This window comes from Agaricus bisporus, assembly GCF_000300575.1.
Source record: "Agaricus bisporus var. bisporus H97 unplaced genomic scaffold AGABI2scaffold_2, whole genome shotgun sequence".
NCBI classification, from domain to species: domain Eukaryota; kingdom Fungi; phylum Basidiomycota; class Agaricomycetes; order Agaricales; family Agaricaceae; genus Agaricus; species Agaricus bisporus.
The window spans coordinates 2,614,138-2,633,717 of NW_006267355.1; the positions used below are offsets into that span (position 1 = coordinate 2,614,138).

General features: G+C 45.9%; 9 protein-coding genes across 9 annotated transcripts; 3 read left to right on the top strand and 6 right to left on the bottom strand.

Moving 5' to 3' along the window:
- Positions 1-684: 684 nt before the first annotated feature.
- AGABI2DRAFT_176915 (hypothetical protein) lies at positions 685-3,601 on the bottom strand (the record flags this gene model as incomplete). The annotated part of the gene is made up of 7 exons (XM_006458591.1): positions 685-707; positions 752-2,062; positions 2,281-2,434; positions 2,784-2,882; positions 3,049-3,248; positions 3,307-3,454; positions 3,590-3,601. 7 exons carry the CDS (start codon positions 3,599-3,601, stop codon positions 685-687), a joined length of 1,947 nt encoding a protein of 648 aa, XP_006458654.1.
- Positions 3,602-5,491: 1,890 nt separating this feature from the next.
- AGABI2DRAFT_134352 (hypothetical protein) lies at positions 5,492-6,378 on the bottom strand. Its single transcript, XM_006458592.1, has 4 exons — positions 6,254-6,378; positions 6,088-6,194; positions 5,961-6,032; positions 5,492-5,901 (listed from the first exon to the last, which is right to left on the bottom strand). Exon 4 carries the CDS (start codon positions 5,698-5,700, stop codon positions 5,530-5,532), a length of 171 nt encoding a protein of 56 aa, XP_006458655.1. The 5' UTR covers positions 5,701-5,901; positions 5,961-6,032; positions 6,088-6,194; positions 6,254-6,378; the 3' UTR covers positions 5,492-5,529.
- Positions 6,379-6,782: 404 nt separating this feature from the next.
- AGABI2DRAFT_200465 (hypothetical protein) lies at positions 6,783-8,408 on the top strand. Its single transcript, XM_006458593.1, has 7 exons — positions 6,783-7,147; positions 7,216-7,416; positions 7,486-7,514; positions 7,577-7,644; positions 7,698-7,954; positions 8,010-8,178; positions 8,236-8,408. The coding sequence occupies exons 1-7, from the start codon at positions 6,811-6,813 to the stop codon at positions 8,396-8,398; spliced, it is 1,224 nt and encodes a 407-aa protein (XP_006458656.1). The 5' UTR covers positions 6,783-6,810; the 3' UTR covers positions 8,399-8,408.
- A 748-nt stretch (positions 8,409-9,156) lies between these two features.
- On the bottom strand, positions 9,157-9,857 carry AGABI2DRAFT_190896 (hypothetical protein). Its single transcript, XM_006458594.1, has 3 exons — positions 9,577-9,857; positions 9,398-9,518; positions 9,157-9,335 (listed from the first exon to the last, which is right to left on the bottom strand). The coding sequence occupies exons 1-3, from the start codon at positions 9,591-9,593 to the stop codon at positions 9,252-9,254; spliced, it is 222 nt and encodes a 73-aa protein (XP_006458657.1). The 5' UTR covers positions 9,594-9,857; the 3' UTR covers positions 9,157-9,251.
- Positions 9,858-10,990: 1,133 nt separating this feature from the next.
- On the bottom strand, positions 10,991-11,532 carry AGABI2DRAFT_115693 (hypothetical protein; the record flags this gene model as incomplete). Its single annotated transcript, XM_006458595.1, has 2 exons — positions 10,991-11,434; positions 11,479-11,532. 2 exons carry the CDS (start codon positions 11,530-11,532, stop codon positions 10,991-10,993), a joined length of 498 nt encoding a protein of 165 aa, XP_006458658.1.
- A 360-nt stretch (positions 11,533-11,892) lies between these two features.
- On the top strand, positions 11,893-12,705 carry AGABI2DRAFT_176917 (hypothetical protein). The gene is made up of 4 exons (XM_006458596.1): positions 11,893-12,264; positions 12,329-12,400; positions 12,456-12,572; positions 12,631-12,705. The coding sequence occupies exons 1-4, from the start codon at positions 12,121-12,123 to the stop codon at positions 12,643-12,645; spliced, it is 348 nt and encodes a 115-aa protein (XP_006458659.1). The 5' UTR covers positions 11,893-12,120; the 3' UTR covers positions 12,646-12,705.
- Positions 12,706-13,156: 451 nt separating this feature from the next.
- On the top strand, positions 13,157-14,789 carry AGABI2DRAFT_217427 (hypothetical protein). Its single transcript, XM_006458597.1, has 7 exons — positions 13,157-13,525; positions 13,587-13,787; positions 13,862-13,890; positions 13,955-14,022; positions 14,076-14,332; positions 14,389-14,557; positions 14,615-14,789. The coding sequence occupies exons 1-7, from the start codon at positions 13,189-13,191 to the stop codon at positions 14,778-14,780; spliced, it is 1,227 nt and encodes a 408-aa protein (XP_006458660.1). The 5' UTR covers positions 13,157-13,188; the 3' UTR covers positions 14,781-14,789.
- A 461-nt stretch (positions 14,790-15,250) lies between these two features.
- On the bottom strand, positions 15,251-17,663 carry AGABI2DRAFT_217430 (hypothetical protein). Its single transcript, XM_006458598.1, has 12 exons — positions 17,474-17,663; positions 17,315-17,422; positions 17,129-17,257; positions 16,917-17,076; positions 16,769-16,852; positions 16,619-16,715; positions 16,440-16,563; positions 16,271-16,384; positions 16,038-16,212; positions 15,880-15,986; positions 15,680-15,822; positions 15,251-15,584 (listed from the first exon to the last, which is right to left on the bottom strand). Exons 1-12 carry the CDS (start codon positions 17,588-17,590, stop codon positions 15,410-15,412), a joined length of 1,533 nt encoding a protein of 510 aa, XP_006458661.1. The 5' UTR covers positions 17,591-17,663; the 3' UTR covers positions 15,251-15,409.
- A 673-nt stretch (positions 17,664-18,336) lies between these two features.
- AGABI2DRAFT_200471 (hypothetical protein) lies at positions 18,337-19,523 on the bottom strand (the record flags this gene model as incomplete). Its single annotated transcript, XM_006458599.1, has 3 exons — positions 18,337-18,407; positions 18,456-19,014; positions 19,061-19,523. 2 exons carry the CDS (start codon positions 19,521-19,523, stop codon positions 18,461-18,463), a joined length of 1,017 nt encoding a protein of 338 aa, XP_006458662.1. The 3' UTR covers positions 18,337-18,407; positions 18,456-18,460.
- Positions 19,524-19,580: the final 57 nt, after the last annotated feature.

Below are 19,580 nucleotides of genomic sequence, written 5' to 3' on the forward strand. Positions count from 1 at the left end.
TTGTCAATGTCATTCATAGATTATGGTAGAGTTGAAACTGTTGTTACACTTCCTCCGGGAAATGAATGACACAGTCCGAGATAGTGTACTTTCCTCCGGGTAATGCTTTACAGCTAAGTCGACATCGCCCCATCAGATGCCGTTCCTTGTCGAACCAAAATAGACATGACCGGATACCATGACCGATGAAGATATATCTGTAGGGAGATTCGGAGTCCTTTGAGGATGATTAACGGACAAGAAATCCATTGCAAGTCAAATGCTCACATTTATCTTGACCATAGGCAAAACTGCCGGTTTCATGTGCCTGTCTATTACACGGACAACCTTCTCTAACAACGTCTTTTCCAGTTCATCTTGCGGTCCAGTGTGCAGAAGAGTATTACAGGGATCCTGCAATATAAAAATTAGAGCGATAGCAATAAAAATAGTCGAAACTAACCGAAGTGAAGAGTAAGTGTAAAAATGTGGCAAATTCTCCAGCATCACCTCTATTTACCATGATATACCTAAAATCGAATGCTTCCCATTGATGGAAAAAAATTGGATCAGTATGAGGCGGATAAAGAAAGAGTCTCCAAATCATGGTGGATACGAATATTGCAATGCGTTTAGACGTCACTTGATTGTCGCCATTGTCACTCGAAGTCCATTTCAGTCCAGGAAGTATGACTGAGTTCGCAATCATCCCAAATGGGCCTGGCTGACTGGTCAGCGGCAATTGGCAAATCCACCCCCAAAATAAACATACCGTCAGACACAAAATGGGGATCTTGAAGAATAATTTTATACCAAAAGAAAAGCGCCTTGAAACAGTCGACAACAATATATTCACGGCTGATATGAAACCTCCCAGATCGAAATGGGGTAAGAAGGTAGTCGCCAAAAGATGTATGATACATTATCAAACACGTCATTTGAGCTTCACCGGGTGACGGTACATCGAAGAGGGAATGAAGTTTGCTTAGAGCGTTATAAAACTCATGGTTAGCCATACAAAGGACGTTGCCAGCACATAGCACCTCAAGATTGGAAATCTGGTAAAGGGATAGTATTTGCTTCGTCCTCAGATAAACGTTTTCGGGTATTTCAGATAGAATTTGAGAATAAAGCAGGTCAAGAGTCTGAAGAGGATTTGTCGTAGTGGCATAATTCGTGTTTGTCATGAATGCAAGGAAGTCTCCAAGGCGTCCCATAGGATCACCATAGGCAATATCAGAGATGTAGCGGATGATAGTTGCCGCCAAAGCGAAGAGACCCGAGGCAATGTCTTCGACTGTTTGAGACTGCGCCTGGGAAGGCCAAGCGACATCCGTCACAAGCGGGAACCTTCTTCGGATGTCAATGAAGCTGTCCCGTAAATAACGGTCGACATCATCTCTAGTGTCAGCATCAATCAGTAGCGTTTCCTTCTTGCATTCAATAGAAAAATCGGCTCGAGAGAAGATGTACTGTAGGTGGGGTTCGGGACGGCTCATGATAAGCCAGAGGATAGGGAAATCCTTCTTCAGCCGGACAACCTCTCCAATCATCTCGACAATATCGCACTGTGCTTGAATCCCTTGGCATTCATCTAGCCCGTCCAATACGATCAAGAGTGGTATTTGAGTTGACCTGTGGCCCTGTGCCTGTAAGCGCGTGAAAGGTTCGACGATGAGCTTCCGCAGTTGTACACGAGGAGTTTTCTGGAAGATCGAAGGATCGAGAGCGATTGCGTGTCCCAGGAGATTGCCATAATCAGGAACATTGACCGCCAATTGATATGCGAGACTCGGTATCACAGTTCGAGGATCATTGCGACCGGATGATCGAAAGAAGAAGTATGCTGCTCCGAGGCGACCTTGTTCAAGACATATCTCTGCAAACGTTTGTGCAATGGCTGACTTTCCCGTGCCTGCTGGTCCACTCAGCCAAAATATCTTCCAGAGATGGTTGATCAGCCAGTCGTTCAAAGTGTCCAAGATTCGTTGACGAGTGCCGGGATGACACCGAGGAGGAGGATCTCGGGCACTCGAATCGACGGCGGCATCGGGGCAGGTGTAAGGAAGTAAGCGATCCAAAGCTGCCAAAGGGGCGTTGGTAGGTTGAATACGAGCAAATCACAGATATTCACCTGCTGTTCCAGTAATAATTGTGTTATGGATAACTTGGAAGTTTTGCGGGTGATCGTACATATGGGCGCCATGTATTGCAAAATTAGTTGCTTGGTGAAAAAATCCGTTTGTGGTGTCTTCGACGATGTGAGTTCCTTTGGATGGGCATGGGCGTTGATCGACTCACTCGTGTTTGTAGGTTCAGAGCCAGTATCCGGTAGTGTATCTTCCTTTTCCAATTCGGAGGCAGTGGGCAGGAAGCGCGAGAACCACTCGAGTATCATGGTGGTATAATGAGCATTAGGGATACTGTGACCGATTAGCTTTGCTGTTTTTGTGTTCTGTCACGGCGTTGAGTCTTTGATGCATTGATGTATACATAGACTTGCATTACAACTTGCAATCGATAACGTATGACGATATCAAGTACTTGGATTCGGTTCCTGGTACGGAAACACGCGAATGAACTTTGAAGTAAGGAAGGATAGGGATACGCTTGAGTGGTTTAAATCGCTTTTCTCAGGAATACGTATATCATCAACTTTGGTCAGTGATATTAGCACAATTATGTTGGAAGAGATGGTAAGGTCGGGTATATGTAATAGAAGGAGAAAAAGGTGGAAAGCATGCTTGGTTGGAGGCATTTTGTTAACAAGGCAGATGATTGGCTGATGATTTCGAATTATTTACCTCATGAGTCAAATAATCAACTCGCTGAAGGAGTTGTGCATGTTCGCATTGCCATATTTCCCGCGTCGCTCGATCATGAACTTGTCGGTGAGCCTTTCCCTGATCGATAATAGAAGCAGTGGAGTCGCGTGAAAGGACTCCCGAAGACCAAGAGGTGAAACAGGGGTGTCGCTGCCCCGTTCGTTCATGTGCGTTTTTCATGCTTCTTGTTAGGTCAAAACACTGTAGATTAGCAAATGTGCTGAGGAACCGTGAAGCAACGAACCAGGCCTTCAAGCCGTCCAACGTCTTCGCCTAATCGTTCAAATGCTTCGCGTACAAGAAATTGCCATTGTGCCATATACTGCTCGTAGAGGGTGCTATTGCTTTCCAGTTCCAATACCGGTTCGAAGATGGACTCTCCACCGAAGGTCGACGATATAGATGTCTTGAATATTCTGGAAATATCCAAGCACGCGCTGGCAGCTATGAAATCGAAGGAATTGAAAAACGAGAGTCCGAATCAGCTGAAGTCACTACATACCATTAAATCTGGTCCAGGCGTCGAAATATTTGGCGGTGACACTGTGCGGCTGACTCGGAAAGATCGGGTATTGGCCTGAGCCCGGCGAGCCCGAGCCTGAGTTCGCCGAAAATGACCTCCATATGGCGCTTGAAGAAGTGAGGTCGGGCTGGTAACGCACGGTCAATAGATGTGTTTAAGCTCTTAAAAGACTATAGCCAAAAAAATGGATGAAGGACAAAAATCGGGTCAATTTGAAAAATTGTGACGTTTGCGGTAAGAATTGATCGAGGTGCCTCCTTACGCTAGCCACCATGGCCACTGGTATCACCGCCGCCCGCCCACAACCATACAGTCTCAACCTGTTCACGGCTCTGGCCTCGTGAATGACCTGCACATTGAGCCACTCGCCTTGTTTCGTCGAGACCCGGGATAACCATCACCTTCAGTTTTTGGGAGAAATTTGCGGAGAACGAGGTGTCGAAAAACAGGAAATCAGGATGAACTTTCTATGGCAAGTAGATGGATGAAGTAGAAATTTGCAGATCTGGTGCGTTGTCTTATTTTCTACATGCTGGCCGTTCGTTTCTCTTATAAGTTGACGTACAGAAAGAGCTTGAGTTAAAATGAGTCGCGCCGTTGACTTTTGGGGTCCTCAGCATCAGGAATGCTACGACTCGATGCCAAGATTCACGCCCACATTGAAGAAATTGACCTCAACATTTCCTATTATCAAATGGACGCGGAGATCCGGAATAAACAGGTGTGAAAAAATCAATTTTTGAGGTTCAGCCTTGCGTCTTGACGCGCCGTCAGATACAGGAATCGAGCAGCTTCACGAGCCCAGATGGTGCACCACTACTTGGTCATAGTGCACGAGCACCATACATCGCCAAGAAGCTGCGGAAGGGAATCTTTTCTACGTCGAACAGACACAATTTGAAGATACTTGTCGGACGCAGAACCTTGAAGCAGACATAAATGAAGGCCTTGCACAGAAACCGTCAACCCTAGTTTCACGCTGGACAGTGGACACCCTGCAGATTCTATGAGGATCTTCATCTTGTTTCTTGCTATCTTGCGCTGTCTTGAAAGCCAACAATCAGCACATCGAGCCTTGAAGCAAACAAATCGGATCTTGACGCAAACAATGCCGCCTTGCTGCACGCCCAAGCCTCAAGAAGAGAATTAGTTCCATTCCATACGTGGTTCAAGGTGAAGATTGATTCTGACTCACCACCGACTTTGGCCCTCCTATATCCGAGCACAGCCACTAGTGTGATACTGTGACGAAGAGCGCATCAACAGCGCGGTCGGGGCTCGGGCTTGCGCTGGAGGGGAGCCGAACATCATCTGTGATTCGGTACGAGGAGAGAGACCAAGTCCTGGTGGCATCACGTCATATCCTGAGGATTTACTTCCATGGTCCTGTATGAAAATCCAACACTTCGTGTACTTCGACGGAAGTGGCATATCTGCCATCCATGACGGGAAGATGTTCGCTTTTATGCTTCTGCGGCCCAGCCCTTGGTAGATTCTCGGAATGTGTATTTGGGTGTTGGTATAGTGAAGTGGAGACTTATAGCGGAGATTCCTGCTATGCCGAGTATCGATGGCCCATCCAGAGGGGGAGGTCTAGGCCATGTGCTGGACATAGTAACAAGAAGGGCGGATTTGGACACGGTGGAATTGAACGAGGAGGACATGAGAGGAATGACGGAGACGCGGTGAATTCGCGCGACGCATAGCCTAAGCCGCTGGACACAAGTAAAAGATTGGTTGTCGTTGAAGGCCCTCGCACCTTATTTCTCGAGCGAATTGTGCCGCGACGTATTGGACGGAAAGCCTTTCCATGTTACCTCTTCGGTTGTGGCGTGGGATGTCTACGGTTGTGTCGTGGTCGTAGAGCGACTGTCAGATGATTGGCTCGACTCCTGGCCACAACCTCCGTTCCTGCATGGTGCATTCTAATTCATGAATGTTGACGGCATCGATCAATGATGAATCAATGAATTAATATTCCCAGATATTCATTGTCATACAACGATCGACTCTAATTTTATACCAGCCATGTCGAGCGATACCTCAGAACAGTGAATAGCTATTAAACGACAGATCAACTCCATCAATTCGAATATATGGAGAAAGGAAGCGTCAGCAAACAATGGGACGGAGGCTTTTACGCTTTTTTTACACACTGATTCTCAAAATGGACATCAATGAGCTCGAAGCCCTGCCGGCCCTTTAAATGGTACCCGTTCGTATCGCCTGCTCCACGTCTCGTATTCGACCCCCACTTTCCTTGTCTCTCCCATTCTCTCCCCATTCGTTCTTTGCTTCTCCTCTTTTTCTTTCTTTCTGTCGCTTCAAGTGCCGCAGAAAACCATTCACTAGCAAACCATGCAACCCTATCATATCGACCCTTCAAATGAAGCCCTACTTCCTGGGGTGCAGCCGCCGCTACCCCCTCTTATGACATTTTCTGCCCAACGATACGAGCCTCGACTTCGGCCTCCGCCCGCTCCTTGTAACAGTCTTTTGCAGCGTAACAAGCAAGATGATGTAGACATTGAGACCAGTAGTGTATGGTCGCAGTCTACTGGTCGCATATCACTGGTAAGCCTCTTGTGCGCGTCTTCCTTGCATCCTAGAACCGATTGATTCTTACAATCCAGATCTCGTCGATGGCTGCGAGCGTGAATACCGAGGGAGGCCGTGGGTTTGGATGGAATTCGTGGGTTACACAGGTGCGAATTTTTGTCCGTCTTCTTTTGGTTTATCTGACTATTGCTGGCTTTGCAGCTTGACATCATGCGCAGAAAAGTTATGAGATAATGAAACAGAGGTTTGTCAATCGGTTTTCCCTGGTACGGAGGGGCATATCTCAATTGGTGCGAGGCCGCAAAATGGTACGCATTGTTCTTTTACGCCCTCAAAATTATAGCTAATTTTGTTTTTATGACGTTAGAATATGTCAAAATAATCTCAAAAACGGAAGATGGGATCTAGATTTCCTTTTTGCGAGAGACGAGATACAACAGCGGACTCAACGCGAAATCTTGTTTGCTAACAACACCAACAAGCTATTGGAATCATGGAAGGAACGTCTAGTTCGAATCACTATCTCCGTGGTTGAAAGCAGGAGGAAACTCGGTTATTCTACGTTCTTCTATTTTTTGGAAGATGCTGGGAAGGTGTTTAGTGGATTTCGTCTTTTCTTGTCTTATGTTGTCAAAGAGAATTATTGACTACATATACTAGTCTGTTATTAATCCCGTATATCCGTTACTGGATCTATGAAATCTATCTTACCACTTCTTGTATCGATTCATCCGGCTTGGTGGACATCGAGATCGACTCTCTTAGATCTTCTGAAGCGTAGTTCGGGCGCTAATCAGCTTTCCGTAATTGCGACCAGATCGCAACCCTTCCTGACTCATAACTGGCACGTGTAAAACTTTATGTTACCGTTAAATACCCGCGCTGTCTCATAGCTTGACATTTTACGCCCATCTCGATTGTCCAATGGCGGAACAACAACCCTCGAACGAGAAACCATTCAAAATCACTATTCCAGACGAGGACTTGAAACTCTTGAAGACGAAATTAGAATCGACAAGATTTCCTGATGAACTCGAGGACGCGAAACGCGATTATGGCGTACCCTTAGCTGATGTTCAACGTCTTGTCGCGTATTGGAAGGATCAGTTTAATTGGAGGGATCATGAAACTCAGCTTAATGAAGATTTACCTCAATTTACTCGTGATATCGAAGTTGAAGGCTTCGGGACTTTGAACATACATTACGTTCATAAGAAGAGTTCTGTATCGACCGCGATTCCACTCCTTTTCATGCATGGGTGTGAGTGATTGCTTTTCTCTTTTGTTTTGACTATTGTCGATTTTAATAGTCGGCTTTGTAAACCTCAGGGCCTGGAAGCTTTATTGAAGTCAGAAAGATCCTAACGTTGCTCATTGCGGACTCGCCTCAACATCCGAGCTTTCACGTCATAGCTCCCAGTTTGCCTGGCTTTGGATTTTCCGAGGCACCGAAGAAGAAAGGTTTTACGCTTGATCAAATTGCGGAGGTTGGTCACAAACTCATGCTAGCACTTGGTTATGATGAGTACGGTGAGTTTACAATGTGAATTTTATTTGTAGGACCCCGTTGGTTGATTCTTTTCTCTCTCTGCCTTTCAGTGACCCAGGGAGGAGATTGGGGAGCGTTCGTATGTGCCAACAAGTTCTCGCCAAATATATTACCTTATACTCTTCTTTCTTCTGAACACAGACTGGTGGGCGCATAGCTGCCAAATATGGTGGTAAAAATAACAAAGCCTGGCATTCAAATTTTCCTCTGTGAGCATCTTAAATCCGTCGGAAGAGAACTTGAAATTGATTCTATTTCAAAGGGCCACCATTCCACGCTTGTCGAATCGCCCCCTTGTATTGCTCCGGTCTTTCTTTACCAGCCTTACGCCTTGGGAAAAAGCAGGTCTAGAGCGTACAAAATGGTTCCAGAATGAAGGACAAGGGTATGTTCATCTACAAACTACTCAACCTCAGACACTTGGATATGGTGTTGCGGATTCTCCTGCTGGAGTGTTGGCGTGGATCTATGAGAAGCTCGTTAACTGGACTGACGATTATAAGTGGACTGATGATGAAAGTTGGTGTTTCTCTATTTCAACACGAGATGGTTCTCAAATAATTGCCGTGTTTAGTTTTGACTTGGATTTCAATCTATTGGTTCTCGAGAGCCGGACCCGCAGCTTCACTTCGCATATACTATGAGCACATGAAATCAGGTGGAGATTTTTCAGGTCCCAAGAATGTGAAAATTCCTATTGGATACTCGTACTTTCCAAAGGAAATTGTAATCTTTCCTCGACAGTAAGTCCGTTAGAATCTCACCTAGCAACTCGATGCTTATTTCTTTCGGATTTTCAGTTGGTATAAAGAGCCTCACCTTGTATTTGAGTCTCAGCATGAACATGGTGGACATTTTGCGGCTACTGAGTGTCCGGAAACTTTGGTAGGAGATTTGAGGAAGATGTTTGGAAAGGGTGGTCCTGCATTTGGTGTTGTGGCTTCGCGGAATGGCTATGTTTAGTAGTTCCTCCCGTGTTGTATACATAGACTTGTATTACAACTTACAATAACGTACGACGATTCAATTCCAGGTATAGAAATACGCGAATGAACTTTGAAGTAACGATGGAGATCTGCTGAGTGGTTTACTTCGATTTTCTCGGGAATATGGATATCGTCAATTGTAAGTAATCTTAGTACATTTATGATGGAGAAAAATGATAAATAGGAAATGTGTGAGGAGAAAAGGATGGAAGGCACACTTGATTGGAAATTTTTCATTCTCCTCTCCGTTCTCAATTCTTTCCCGATGTGCCTACGACTGAATCAATGAACAAGGTTCCTGGTAAGGAATCGAAAAACGACGAGTGTGAGAGCTGCAAATCATTGTCGAACCATTTCAGACCCGTATTCTCCATGGCATCTCCGTCGTCATTGATCATGATGAGAGAAGATAGATAAGTCATGCTTGTGAGAGGGTGCTGATTGAGGTGCAGCAGATGAAAGTCACTCGTCGATGTTTCCTGAAAAGAGTTTGAGCCAGACTCCGCAAATCGTAATGGTACGAACGGAAGCGCTGATGATAGAGTCCGGACATGGCGTTCCGTTAGTTCCGAATGTCTTCTCCGATACCGCAGTGATACCGCCAATCATCACTGAAACTCCTAGGCGCGGTCTTCCGATGCCGTTGATCCGCATCGTTGGTCCCCGAGAGCCCCGCGTTAGGCCCATGAACACCAGAATAGCGAGTAACAAGAGTAACAAGCAAGGCTGGGCGACTCCCAGACGCTTTCCCATGAAAGTCGGATCCGTGAACAATTGGTTGATGATTTCGAGGTCTTTACGTGATCAGTGTAGTCAATTCGCTGGAAGAGTTATACATACTCAAACAGCCATCTTTTCCGCTGTTTTTCCATTTCCTGTGTCGCTCGATCATGAACTCGTCGGTGGACCTTTCCCTAGTCAATTAAAAAACACCTTCAGATTAGCAAAGATGTTGAGGAATCGTGAAGCAACGAACCAGCCTGGATTCAAGCCATCCAATGTCTTCGCCTGATCGTTTGAATGCTTCAAATACAAGGAATTGCTGTTGCGCCACATACTGCTCGTAGAGCGGATGACTGCTTTCTAGTTCCAATATTCTATTCATGACAGTGCGTAAGATGGGCTGCCCATAGGAGGTCGGTAGTGGGAAAGGACCTTGGGAATACAGCCATGTTTCTGTTCTGAATCAGCCGAAGTCACAGCATACCATTAAACCTGGTTCAAGCGTCGAAGTATTTGGCAGTGACACCGTCCGAGTGTCTCGGAAGGGTCACCCGGAGCCCGAGCCCGATTCCTAGAAAATGGGGACGGCGCTCAACGTGAGGTCTGGCTGGCAATGCACGGTCGATAGATGTGTTCAAGCGTTTGAAAAACTGTAGTCAAAAAAAGGGACGAGCGGTCGTGAACGGGTCAATTTGAAAATTGTGACTTTTGTGGTAAGAATTGATCGAAGGTTCCTCCTTACGCTAGCCTTAGCCACCAGTGATACCACCACCACCATCTGGCCCCCAGACACAGTCTCTGCCCTTTCACGGCCTTCAGGAACTGCCGTATAGCATACATGCACTGGCCGCTTGAACGGCCTGCACAATAAGCCACTTGCCTTGTTTCGTCGGGGTTCGGGATAATCATCACCCTCAGTTTTTGGGAGGACTTTAGCGGAGGACGAGGTGCCGAAAAGGAGGGAGATAGGATGAATACTTTCTACGACAAGCAGCAAGAAATATGCAGTACATGCGAATGCAGTGCGTCCACTTATTTTCTCTCTGCTGGCCGTTTGTTTCTCATAAACCGATGGGCAGCAAACCTTTAATTGAAAAGCATCGCGCTTTCGTCTTGTCGTGGTTTCATTTTGAGGACTTCAGCATCAGAAATGTTGCAATCCGACACCAAGTTTCACGCCCACATCGAAGAGGTTGGCATCAACATTTCATTCTATCAAAGGACGCGGAGATCCCAGAATAAAACAGGTGTGAACAGATCAATTTTTGAGGTTCAACCTTGTGTCTTGACGCGCCGTCAGATACAGGAATCGAGCAGCTTCACGAACCCCAACGGTGCACCCATTACTCCTTGGCCATAGTGCACGAGCACCGTATGCCGTCAAGAAGCTACGGAACGGAATCTTTTCTAGGTCGAACAGACACAATTTGAAGATACTTGTCGGACGCAGAACCTTGAAGCAGACATAATGGAGATCTTGCACCGATACCGTCAATCCTAGTTTCACGCTGGACACACTGCAGCTCTATGAGGATCTTCATCTTGTTTTTAGCTATCTTTCGCTGTCTTGAAGCCAAGTCCAACAATTCGAACATCGGGCCTTGAAGCAAACATATCGGATCTTGACGCAAACAATGTCGCCTTGCTGCACGCCCAAGCCTCAAGAAGAGAATTAGTTTCATTCCATCGTGGTTCAGGATGAAGATTGATCCTGACTCACGAGTCACCACCGACTTTGGTCTTCCTATGTCCGAGCACAGCCACTAGTGTGACACTGTGACGAGGAGCGCATCAACAGCGCGGTCGGGGCTCGGGCTTGCGGTGGATGAGGGGAGCCGAACATCTTCTATGACTCGGTATGAGGAGCGGGACTGAGCCCTGGTGGCACCGCGTCAAATCCTCCAGAAGTCTGCCACTCGTTGCGCAGAATATACTTCCATGGTCCTGCATGACAATCCAACACTTCGTGTACTTCGACGGAAGTAGCATATGCACTGTCAACAACAGAGAAGATAATCACGTCCAGGCTTCGACAGCCTAGTCCCCCAGTCGTTGGTATATCTCTGGCACACAAATTTGGACGTTGGTGTATGCGAAGTAGGGGCTTTGCAGCGGAGACTCCTCCTCTGACACAGAGTATCGGAGGCGTATCGTCGGGGAGAAGGTGTAGGCCAATTTCCTGGACGTCGTAAGAAGCAGATTCGAGCACAGTGGGGTTGAACGAAGACGGATTGGATGAAGGCGGGTCGAGGGGAATGAGAAAATTACGCGTCACACACGGCCTAAACCACTGGGTGAAAGTCAAAGTTTGATAGTCGTTGAAGGACCACGTACATTATTCCTCGAGCGAAATTGTGTCGCGACGAGTTTGACGGACGGCCTCCTCATGTTACCTCTTCGCTTGTGGCGTGAGGTCAAAACGGTTGTGTCGTGGTCCTAGAGCGACTGTCGGATGATCGGCTCAGACGCTGGTCTCAACCTGCGCTGCTGCATGCTGCAATTCAATCGATATGTTCACGGCACCAATCAATGATGAATCAATGAATTAATATTCCCGGGCGTTCATTGCCATATTATCAACGACTCTAATCTTATACCAGCCATGTCGAGCGATACCTCAGAGAGGTGAATAGCTATTAAACGAAAGATCAACAGCATCAAATAGTATATATGGAGAAAGAAGTGACAGCAAACATGCGACGGAGGCTTTTACGCTTTTTTTACGCGCTGGTTCTCAATATGGACATGAATGAGCTCGAAGCCCTGCCGGCCTTTAAATGGTAGCCGCTCGTTTCGTCTGCTCCACGTTTCGTCTTCAACCCCCACTTTCCTTCTCTCTCCCGTTCGTTCTTTACTTCTCCTCTTTTTCTTTCTTTCTGTCGCTTCAAGTGCCGCAGGCAAACCAGGTCACCCTATCACATTGACCCTTCAAACGAAGTTTCGCTTCCTGGTGTGCAGCCGCCACGGGACCCCGTTATGACCTTTTCTGCCCAAAGATACGATTTTCGACTTCGACCCCCGCCCGCTGCTCGTATCAGCGTTTCCTCACGCAACAAGCAAGAGGAGTTGTACATTGAGACCGGTAGTGTATGGTTGCAGTCTCTTGGTCGTATATCACTGGTAAGCCTCCTTTACCCGTTGCACCTTAGAACTGATACAAGATTTATTATTTTTTACAATTCAGATTTCGTCGACGGCTGTGAGTGTTAGTACCAATGGAGGCCGTGGGTTTGAATGGAATTCGTGGGTTAGACAGGTGCGGGTTTTTCTTCAACTTCTTTTGGTTTATCTGACTATTGCTGGCTTTGTAGTTTGATATCACGCGCAGAAAAGTTGTGAGATACAGCTATGTAACGAAACGGAGGTGTCTCAATCGGTTTTCCCTGATATGGAGGGGCACATCTCAATTGCTACGAGGCTGCAAAATGGTACGCAGTGTTCTGTTACGCACCGATCATTTAACTAACCTGGGTCTTACGACGTCAGAACGTGCCGAGATAATCTCGAAAACTGAAGACGGGAGCTACTCCCTTGACGAGGCACATTGAGAAATGAGATACAACACCGGACAACACGAAGAACCGTTGCTAACAACGCCAACAAACTAATGGAATCACGGAAAGAACGTCTACCTTGAATCACTATCTCCGTCATTGAACCCGGGAGGAAACTCGTGCTGCACTATTCCTACGTTCTTTGATTTTTTTTTGGAAGATGCTGGGAAGATGCTCAGTGGATATTGTCTTTTCTTGTTCTTATGTTGCCGAAGCGAATTATTGACTACAAATACCTAGTCTGTTATTAATTCCGTATATCCGCGTCGTGGATTCATGAAATTTACCCTACCGCTCCTGTCAGATTTATTCACCGGTTGATGGACATCAAGATCGATCTTCGACGATCCCCCGGAAGCATTGTTCAGTAGTTCCGATCAGACCGCAACCCCCTAATTCACGTGTGAAACTTGTAACGCTTTAAATATCCGCGTAGTCTACTACTTAGCTTGGCATATCTCGACATATTACGCCCGCCCTCGATTGTCAAATGACGGAACAACAACCCTCGAACGAGAAACCATTCAAAATCACAATTCCAGACGAGGATTTGGAACTCTTGAAGACGAAATTGGAATCGACAAGGTTTCCTGATGAACTCGAGGACGCGAAACGCGATTATGGCGTACCCTTAGCTGATGTTCAACGTCTTGTCGCGTATTGGAAGGATCAGTTCAATTGGAGGGACCATGAAACTCAGCTTAATGAAGATTTACCTCAATTTACTCGTGATATCGAAGTTGAAGGCTTCGGGACTTTGAATGTACATTATGTGCATAAGAAGAGTTCGGTGTCGACCGCGATTCCGCTCCTTTTCATGCATGGGTGTGAGTGAATCTTCTTTCTTCGACTATCTTCAACTTTAATCGCCTGTTTTGCAACTCTTAGGGCCTGGAAGTTTTATTGAAGTCAGAAAGATCCTACCGTTGCTCATTGCGGACTCGCCTGAACATCCGAGCTTTCACGTCGTAGCTCCCAGTTTACCTGGCTATGGGTTCTCTGAGGCTCCAAAGAAGAGAGGTTTCGCGCTCGACCAAATTGCGGAGGTTGGGCATAAACTCATGCTTGCGCTTGGTTATGATGAGTATGGTGAGTTTTAGTTTATAATGCGAATTTCGTTTGCATGCTCCTGGTAGTTGACTTTTTTCTCTCTTATTTTATAGTGACACAAGGAGGTGATTGGGGAGCTTTCGTACGTGCCAACAGATTCTTCCCAACTATAATTCCTCAAAAGTCCTGACTTTTACTTCAAATAGATTGGTGGGCGCATAGCTTTCAAATATGGTGGAAAAAACAACAAAGCCTGGCATTCCAATCTTCCTCTGTAAGCATCTTAAAGCCGTCGGAAGAACAATTGCAATTAATATTATTCGTAAGGGCCACTGCCCCACGCTTTACAAATCGCCCTCTCGTATTGCTCCGGTCTTTCTTTACCAGCCTCACACCTTGGGAAAAAGCAGGTCTAGAGCGTACAAACTGGTTCATGCGTGAAGGACAAGGGTATGTTCATCTACAAACTACTCAACCTCAGACACTTGGATATGGTGTTACGGATTCTCCTGCTGGAGTGTTGGCGTGGATTTATGAGAAACTCGTTAATTGGTCAGACGATTATAAATGGACGGACGATGACGGTTGGTGTTTCTCTATTTCAACACAAGACGATCTCATATTTAACTGCCGTTTCTAGTTTTGACTTGGATCTCAATCTATTGGTTCTCGAGAGCCGGACCCGCAGCTTCACTTCGCATTTACTATGAACACATGAAATTAAGTGGAGATTTTTCAGGTCCTAAGAATGCCAAAATTCCTATTGGATACTCGTACTTTCCAAAGGAGATTGTAATTTTTCCTCGACAGTAAGTCCGTTGAAATCTCGCCTACCAATTCGATACTCAATTCTTTCGGATTTTCAGCTGGTATAAAGAGCCTCAACTTGTATTTGAGTCTCAGCATGAGCGTGGTGGACATTTTGCGGCTACTGAGTGTCCAGATCTTTTGGTAGGAGATTTGAGGAAGATGTTTGGAAAGGGTGGTCCTGCATTTGGCGTTGTGACTTCGCGGAATGGCTATGCTGAGTAGTTCACTCCTGTGTGTTGTAGTCTTAAATGTTAAAGGTACTAGTCTATATTGAACTTTCCCTGTTGCACCCATCCAAGATCATGTTGTAAGTGCTCTGCTAAAACTGCGTAATCTGAAAATCCACCAAAATTCGTCCGCTCATGTCAATAAGCCAGTAGTATCCAAAGGATCACGAGAAATTCTCAAGTGCAACGGTAGAAGAAAGCATACGTGACTGTCGTCTAATTATGACATATAGCAGCCTCAAGAGATGTATTTTGATGGCTCTTCCGCAATTCCTTCGATTTCCTGGAAGAGTTGGGCTGGAATAGATAGGCAAGCTAAGTGTGAGGCTTGAAAAACAATGAGTGTAGGAGGAGGCGACAGAAAGGAACAAAGCCAGAGAACGTGGCGGCAGTATACTCCCACCGAACATTGATGAACGTAGGTTGCTCTCAACGGAAATAATGGGCGTAGGTTCCCCGGCCTTTCAACATCAAAAGCATGGAGCCGTCCATAAAAACGGTACCATAGAAACATAAAAAACCTAGCAACTATCGAATCAATCAAAAGACCATATAACGCGAAGATCACTCGGTCCATAACAGTTCTTTCCTCCAACTCTTAAAGAAGCGAAGCCCACGCAAAACTCAGGAGGCCCTTTTCCTGAACATTACTTTCGCTTTCATATTCGGCATAACCGACGTTTGCGCAAGCGTATTCCTTGGCCTATCCATTGATCCACCATCGAGTTGAACGTCATAGTTCAATAAACAATACGTGAATATGGCTTTGATCTCATTGACTGCGAAGAATCGTCCGGGACTGTAGAGGTTTAATGTTAACATGACAAAGGCAGTAGTAAGCTTCAAGTGAAAGGGAACGGGGAACAAAACAGTGTTTTGTTCCCCGCAACTTACCAAGCATGTCGACCATGTCCGAAAACAATCATATCGAGACTAAGGGCAACCATTTGGTACTTAATGCTATCCAGTTCACCCTCTCCGTCTCGCTTTTCGGAATGCCTAAATGCTTTGAAGGTATCACTATCAGGAAAAGACGTCTACCAATTGTCTCTAAGCCAAGAACTATAATATTGTCCAATCAAGCGTGTACGAACCTCTTCCATATTCATGGGACCATTAGCAATACTAATTATTGTTCCTGCCGGTATGACGGTTCCATCAGACAGCATCCAATCTTTAATGACTTTACGGTGCATCTGAACTATGAAATGATCAATTAAAGTCAGTCACTCAGGTGCACAATTGGACTCACGACTAGTATTACTATTCATTCTCTGGGATTCCTTGATAAAACTGTCGACCTTGCGCATTCGCTGCATCGCAGCTTTCGTCCATCCGTGTTCAGCAATAACACTCTCAGCTTCTTGACGCAATTCATCGACACACTCGGGATGGCACGCAAGATCATACAGAGCTTGTGTGAAGGTCTATGAGCGATAGTGGATTAATCAAGACGAAGAGTGAGAGGGTTTTCGCGTATAATACCGTTGTACTTGTATGAATAGCAGCAAAATTAATGGTAAGAATGCGAAGAGTCAAGTCTTTGACCGTTCGTAGATGTTCCGGTGCCGTTTCAAGTAACCAAGTGATAAGATCATTCTAGTTCGATATTTCAGAGGACGCGACCCAGCAGGAAAAGAGAAGAAAGCCTCACTGGCATGTTTTCCCAATCTACACCTTGTTCTATCATCACTAATCTTTCGTTGATGATTGGTTCAAGATACCCAGTGGCTTTCTTCACACTCCCTGGCAGAAATGTCATATAATTTCCGACCAAACTGCGACAAGAAGTATGAATATTATAAGGTTGCTCGTGAAGGTTATTAAACGCACGGTTTGAGAATGTCAGGAAAAACCTTGATAACTGCAGCAGCGACCACGACTTGAGTGGTATAGTTCTCTTGTAGGGAGATGTATCCTGGATCTCGACCTGACACGTATGACATTTCATTGATAGAAGTTCACTCGTGCGGAGAGACTTACATAAAGGCAGCCCTGTAAAATATCGATTACTCGTGCGAGCAACGATATGCATAATGGTCTCATATGCCGGAAATGAAACCCAATCTATAATGAATAGTCAACATCAACAAGAAGAAAGAGGAGGCGCGAACGAACAGAAAGGACTCACCATCAGTAGGCGGGATATAAGTCATCCAAGACTCTTGAATCTCATTTTTGATATCATCAAACCGAACATTGATATTTCGAGTAAGCGGAGAGCGAACAGTTTCAATGTGGTATTTATCTTCAGAGATAGCTTTTCCCATAGTATATTTGGTTTGGAGTACCTGAATACATAGGAATGAGCGAATTTGTCGGTAGCAAGGGCATACGACTTACATCGTTCATAGCTTGTCGAAATGAAAGTACATCATCCGGAGCCTTACGAAGTTCGTCAAGGAATTGCCTGCCAGTGAGAACGACAATCCAACTGGATATGTTTGCTATTTTGAATATACCAGTAGGATACTATTATTGGGTACGAAATTAGTGCTCTCACTCAGGACCACTGGATAGATTGTTCACTCGGTCATAACCTTCTTGAACTAATTCATTACCATGTGTCATCCATTTGAGTGCGGTGAAATAGGAGCTTAAAACACCCGAGTATCCGATAGTAGGAATACTGTTGAGCTGTATCCTATGATAAGACGACAGTCAAGTATAATGAATATGAACACATACGGGTGATCTTTTCGCCTCGACGTACTTGCATGTTGCGTATGCCACCAGGACGGCACCAAAAAGCCCCGCTCCTAGGGTCCTCCAATCTAAATCCAGAGCGCGGTTCAGCGACGACATGTCCACGGGCGAGAGCCAGTCAAGCAGGAAGAAATCGAACGACTGGGGCTTGTAAAAGAAGCACAGGGAATGGGAAGAAAAGGAGGAGCACCTTGGGGTCATAGGCTAGTAATGTGCATTAATAGGCAACGCTGCTCCCATTTACGCCACGCTTCATCAGAACATGAGGCAGCAAGCCTAAGCAGAGGAGCTGTCCGATATCCGCGATGCCACATCAGATTGGCTGTCGAATTGCGATTTGAGCAAGATTGACCGCCTAATTGAGTATTCAAGATGCATTGGCACGAGGGTGAGCCTGTGTTGAGCTTCTCTTGTTAACTGAGCGAAATCTGTATCTCAGACTCAGTAGGTGATGAATAATACGTGTTGCACCAATAAGAAAATCAACCCTACGTGATCTCTCAAAAAGTACATACCCCCAATGATACTGATAGAATAAGAGAGAACCAGAATTACTTCTGCAATTACCGGGAGATGAATGATGCAGTCGGAAATAGGGTCTTTTCGACATCGCCCACTCATAGAAGGTATGCTCGTCATGCGCTGTGGCGATTCCTGAAACTTCTAGCAATCATGCTCCGATGGCGTTTGGACTTGAAATGCAATGCGAAATCGACTAAGAATGGTAGTCTCTCCGGATGAAACGGAAATATTTTTACTTCAGAAATGATGATGCAGAGAAGCACGAGGTTGGATCTGTGTCAAAGGATGCAGATGCACCGCCGATGGCCGATGCACCAAAATGGAGATTGACAGCATATATGATATGAGCACATAACCGGCAGATGGATAGTAATAGAGTACAAGTATAAGATACCTGAATGAAAATCAGTCTACGTCCGAGTGATGAAAAAAGAACTCGCACTCTGATCATATCTTTTGTTCGCGCCAACTGAGATCGAGGCTGTCCTCCACCAGGAAAGAGTACCAATAGTAGGCTATCGGCGCAGTGACTAGATGCCATAGCGCATGGGCATCGATGATTAAATTCCAAGGTGGAAAATCGAAAAGCTCCAGAGCCGTGGCAGCCGTCGTCAAAGCCACAAAGATGGCTGCTTTGGTGACAAATGCAGGACGGTAAGACTCTGGGCGGGAAGCAAACCTCCGCACCAACGAATGAGAAGAAGGCATCGAATACAGAAGCCAGAGGAGGTTATGAAGCAAGCCAACAGCGAGATTGAAGGCCATGTTATAGGTATAGTCAAATTTTGGAAGCAACGTCAAATATGAGATATGGCCTAGGAGTGCGAGAGAGCACAACCAAGTTAGAGTATAGTGCTTCCAGCTCTTGGAGGCCCGAGATGTTTGCATTAACTTATGGATCGGACGATAGAGGTGAAATAAGCGGATCGCCGTGTAGTATAGGGCATACATAATGGCTGCCGCAGCCGAAAAATAATCCATTTTCTCGGTGAATGAGGCGTCTATAGGTCCAGTGAGTGGGATGTCTGACGTAAACTTCTGACTCACCTCGTGTATGGAAAACGGATGACCAGAGCCAGGCGTTTATGCTGGTCAGTGACCACATTAAGTAGTAGAAACGCATGGGATGCTGCCGCGGAACCTGACGCAAAATCTTCCTGGCCCCCTGTATATGCGCCCACATATTGAAAAGTGAGAACAAGACCGAAGCTGGTTCCTGGATGCCACCCAGCCGCCAGAAAGGCCATTTTCCATAATATTGGTGAATATGCACTCCACCAATTTGATCCTGTTCCGTGAGTCGGTGCATACAATCATAGCGACACTCATCTAAGCACGTCCATCGTGTAAGGTAAAGAGGTAATGACGATGCAGGTCGCGTCGGATCCCCTGGACATCGTTGAACCTGGCTTTGTGATACACACGTCGTAAATTCCAACCGCCTGTCCCCCGATGAGGCCAATATCAAAGAGGGGATAGACAGCAACGGAATAATGGAGGAAATTTTCATGGCGAGCAGCGTTCACTAACGCCGGCCGTGACGTTGAAACTGGCTTAGTCATCATGG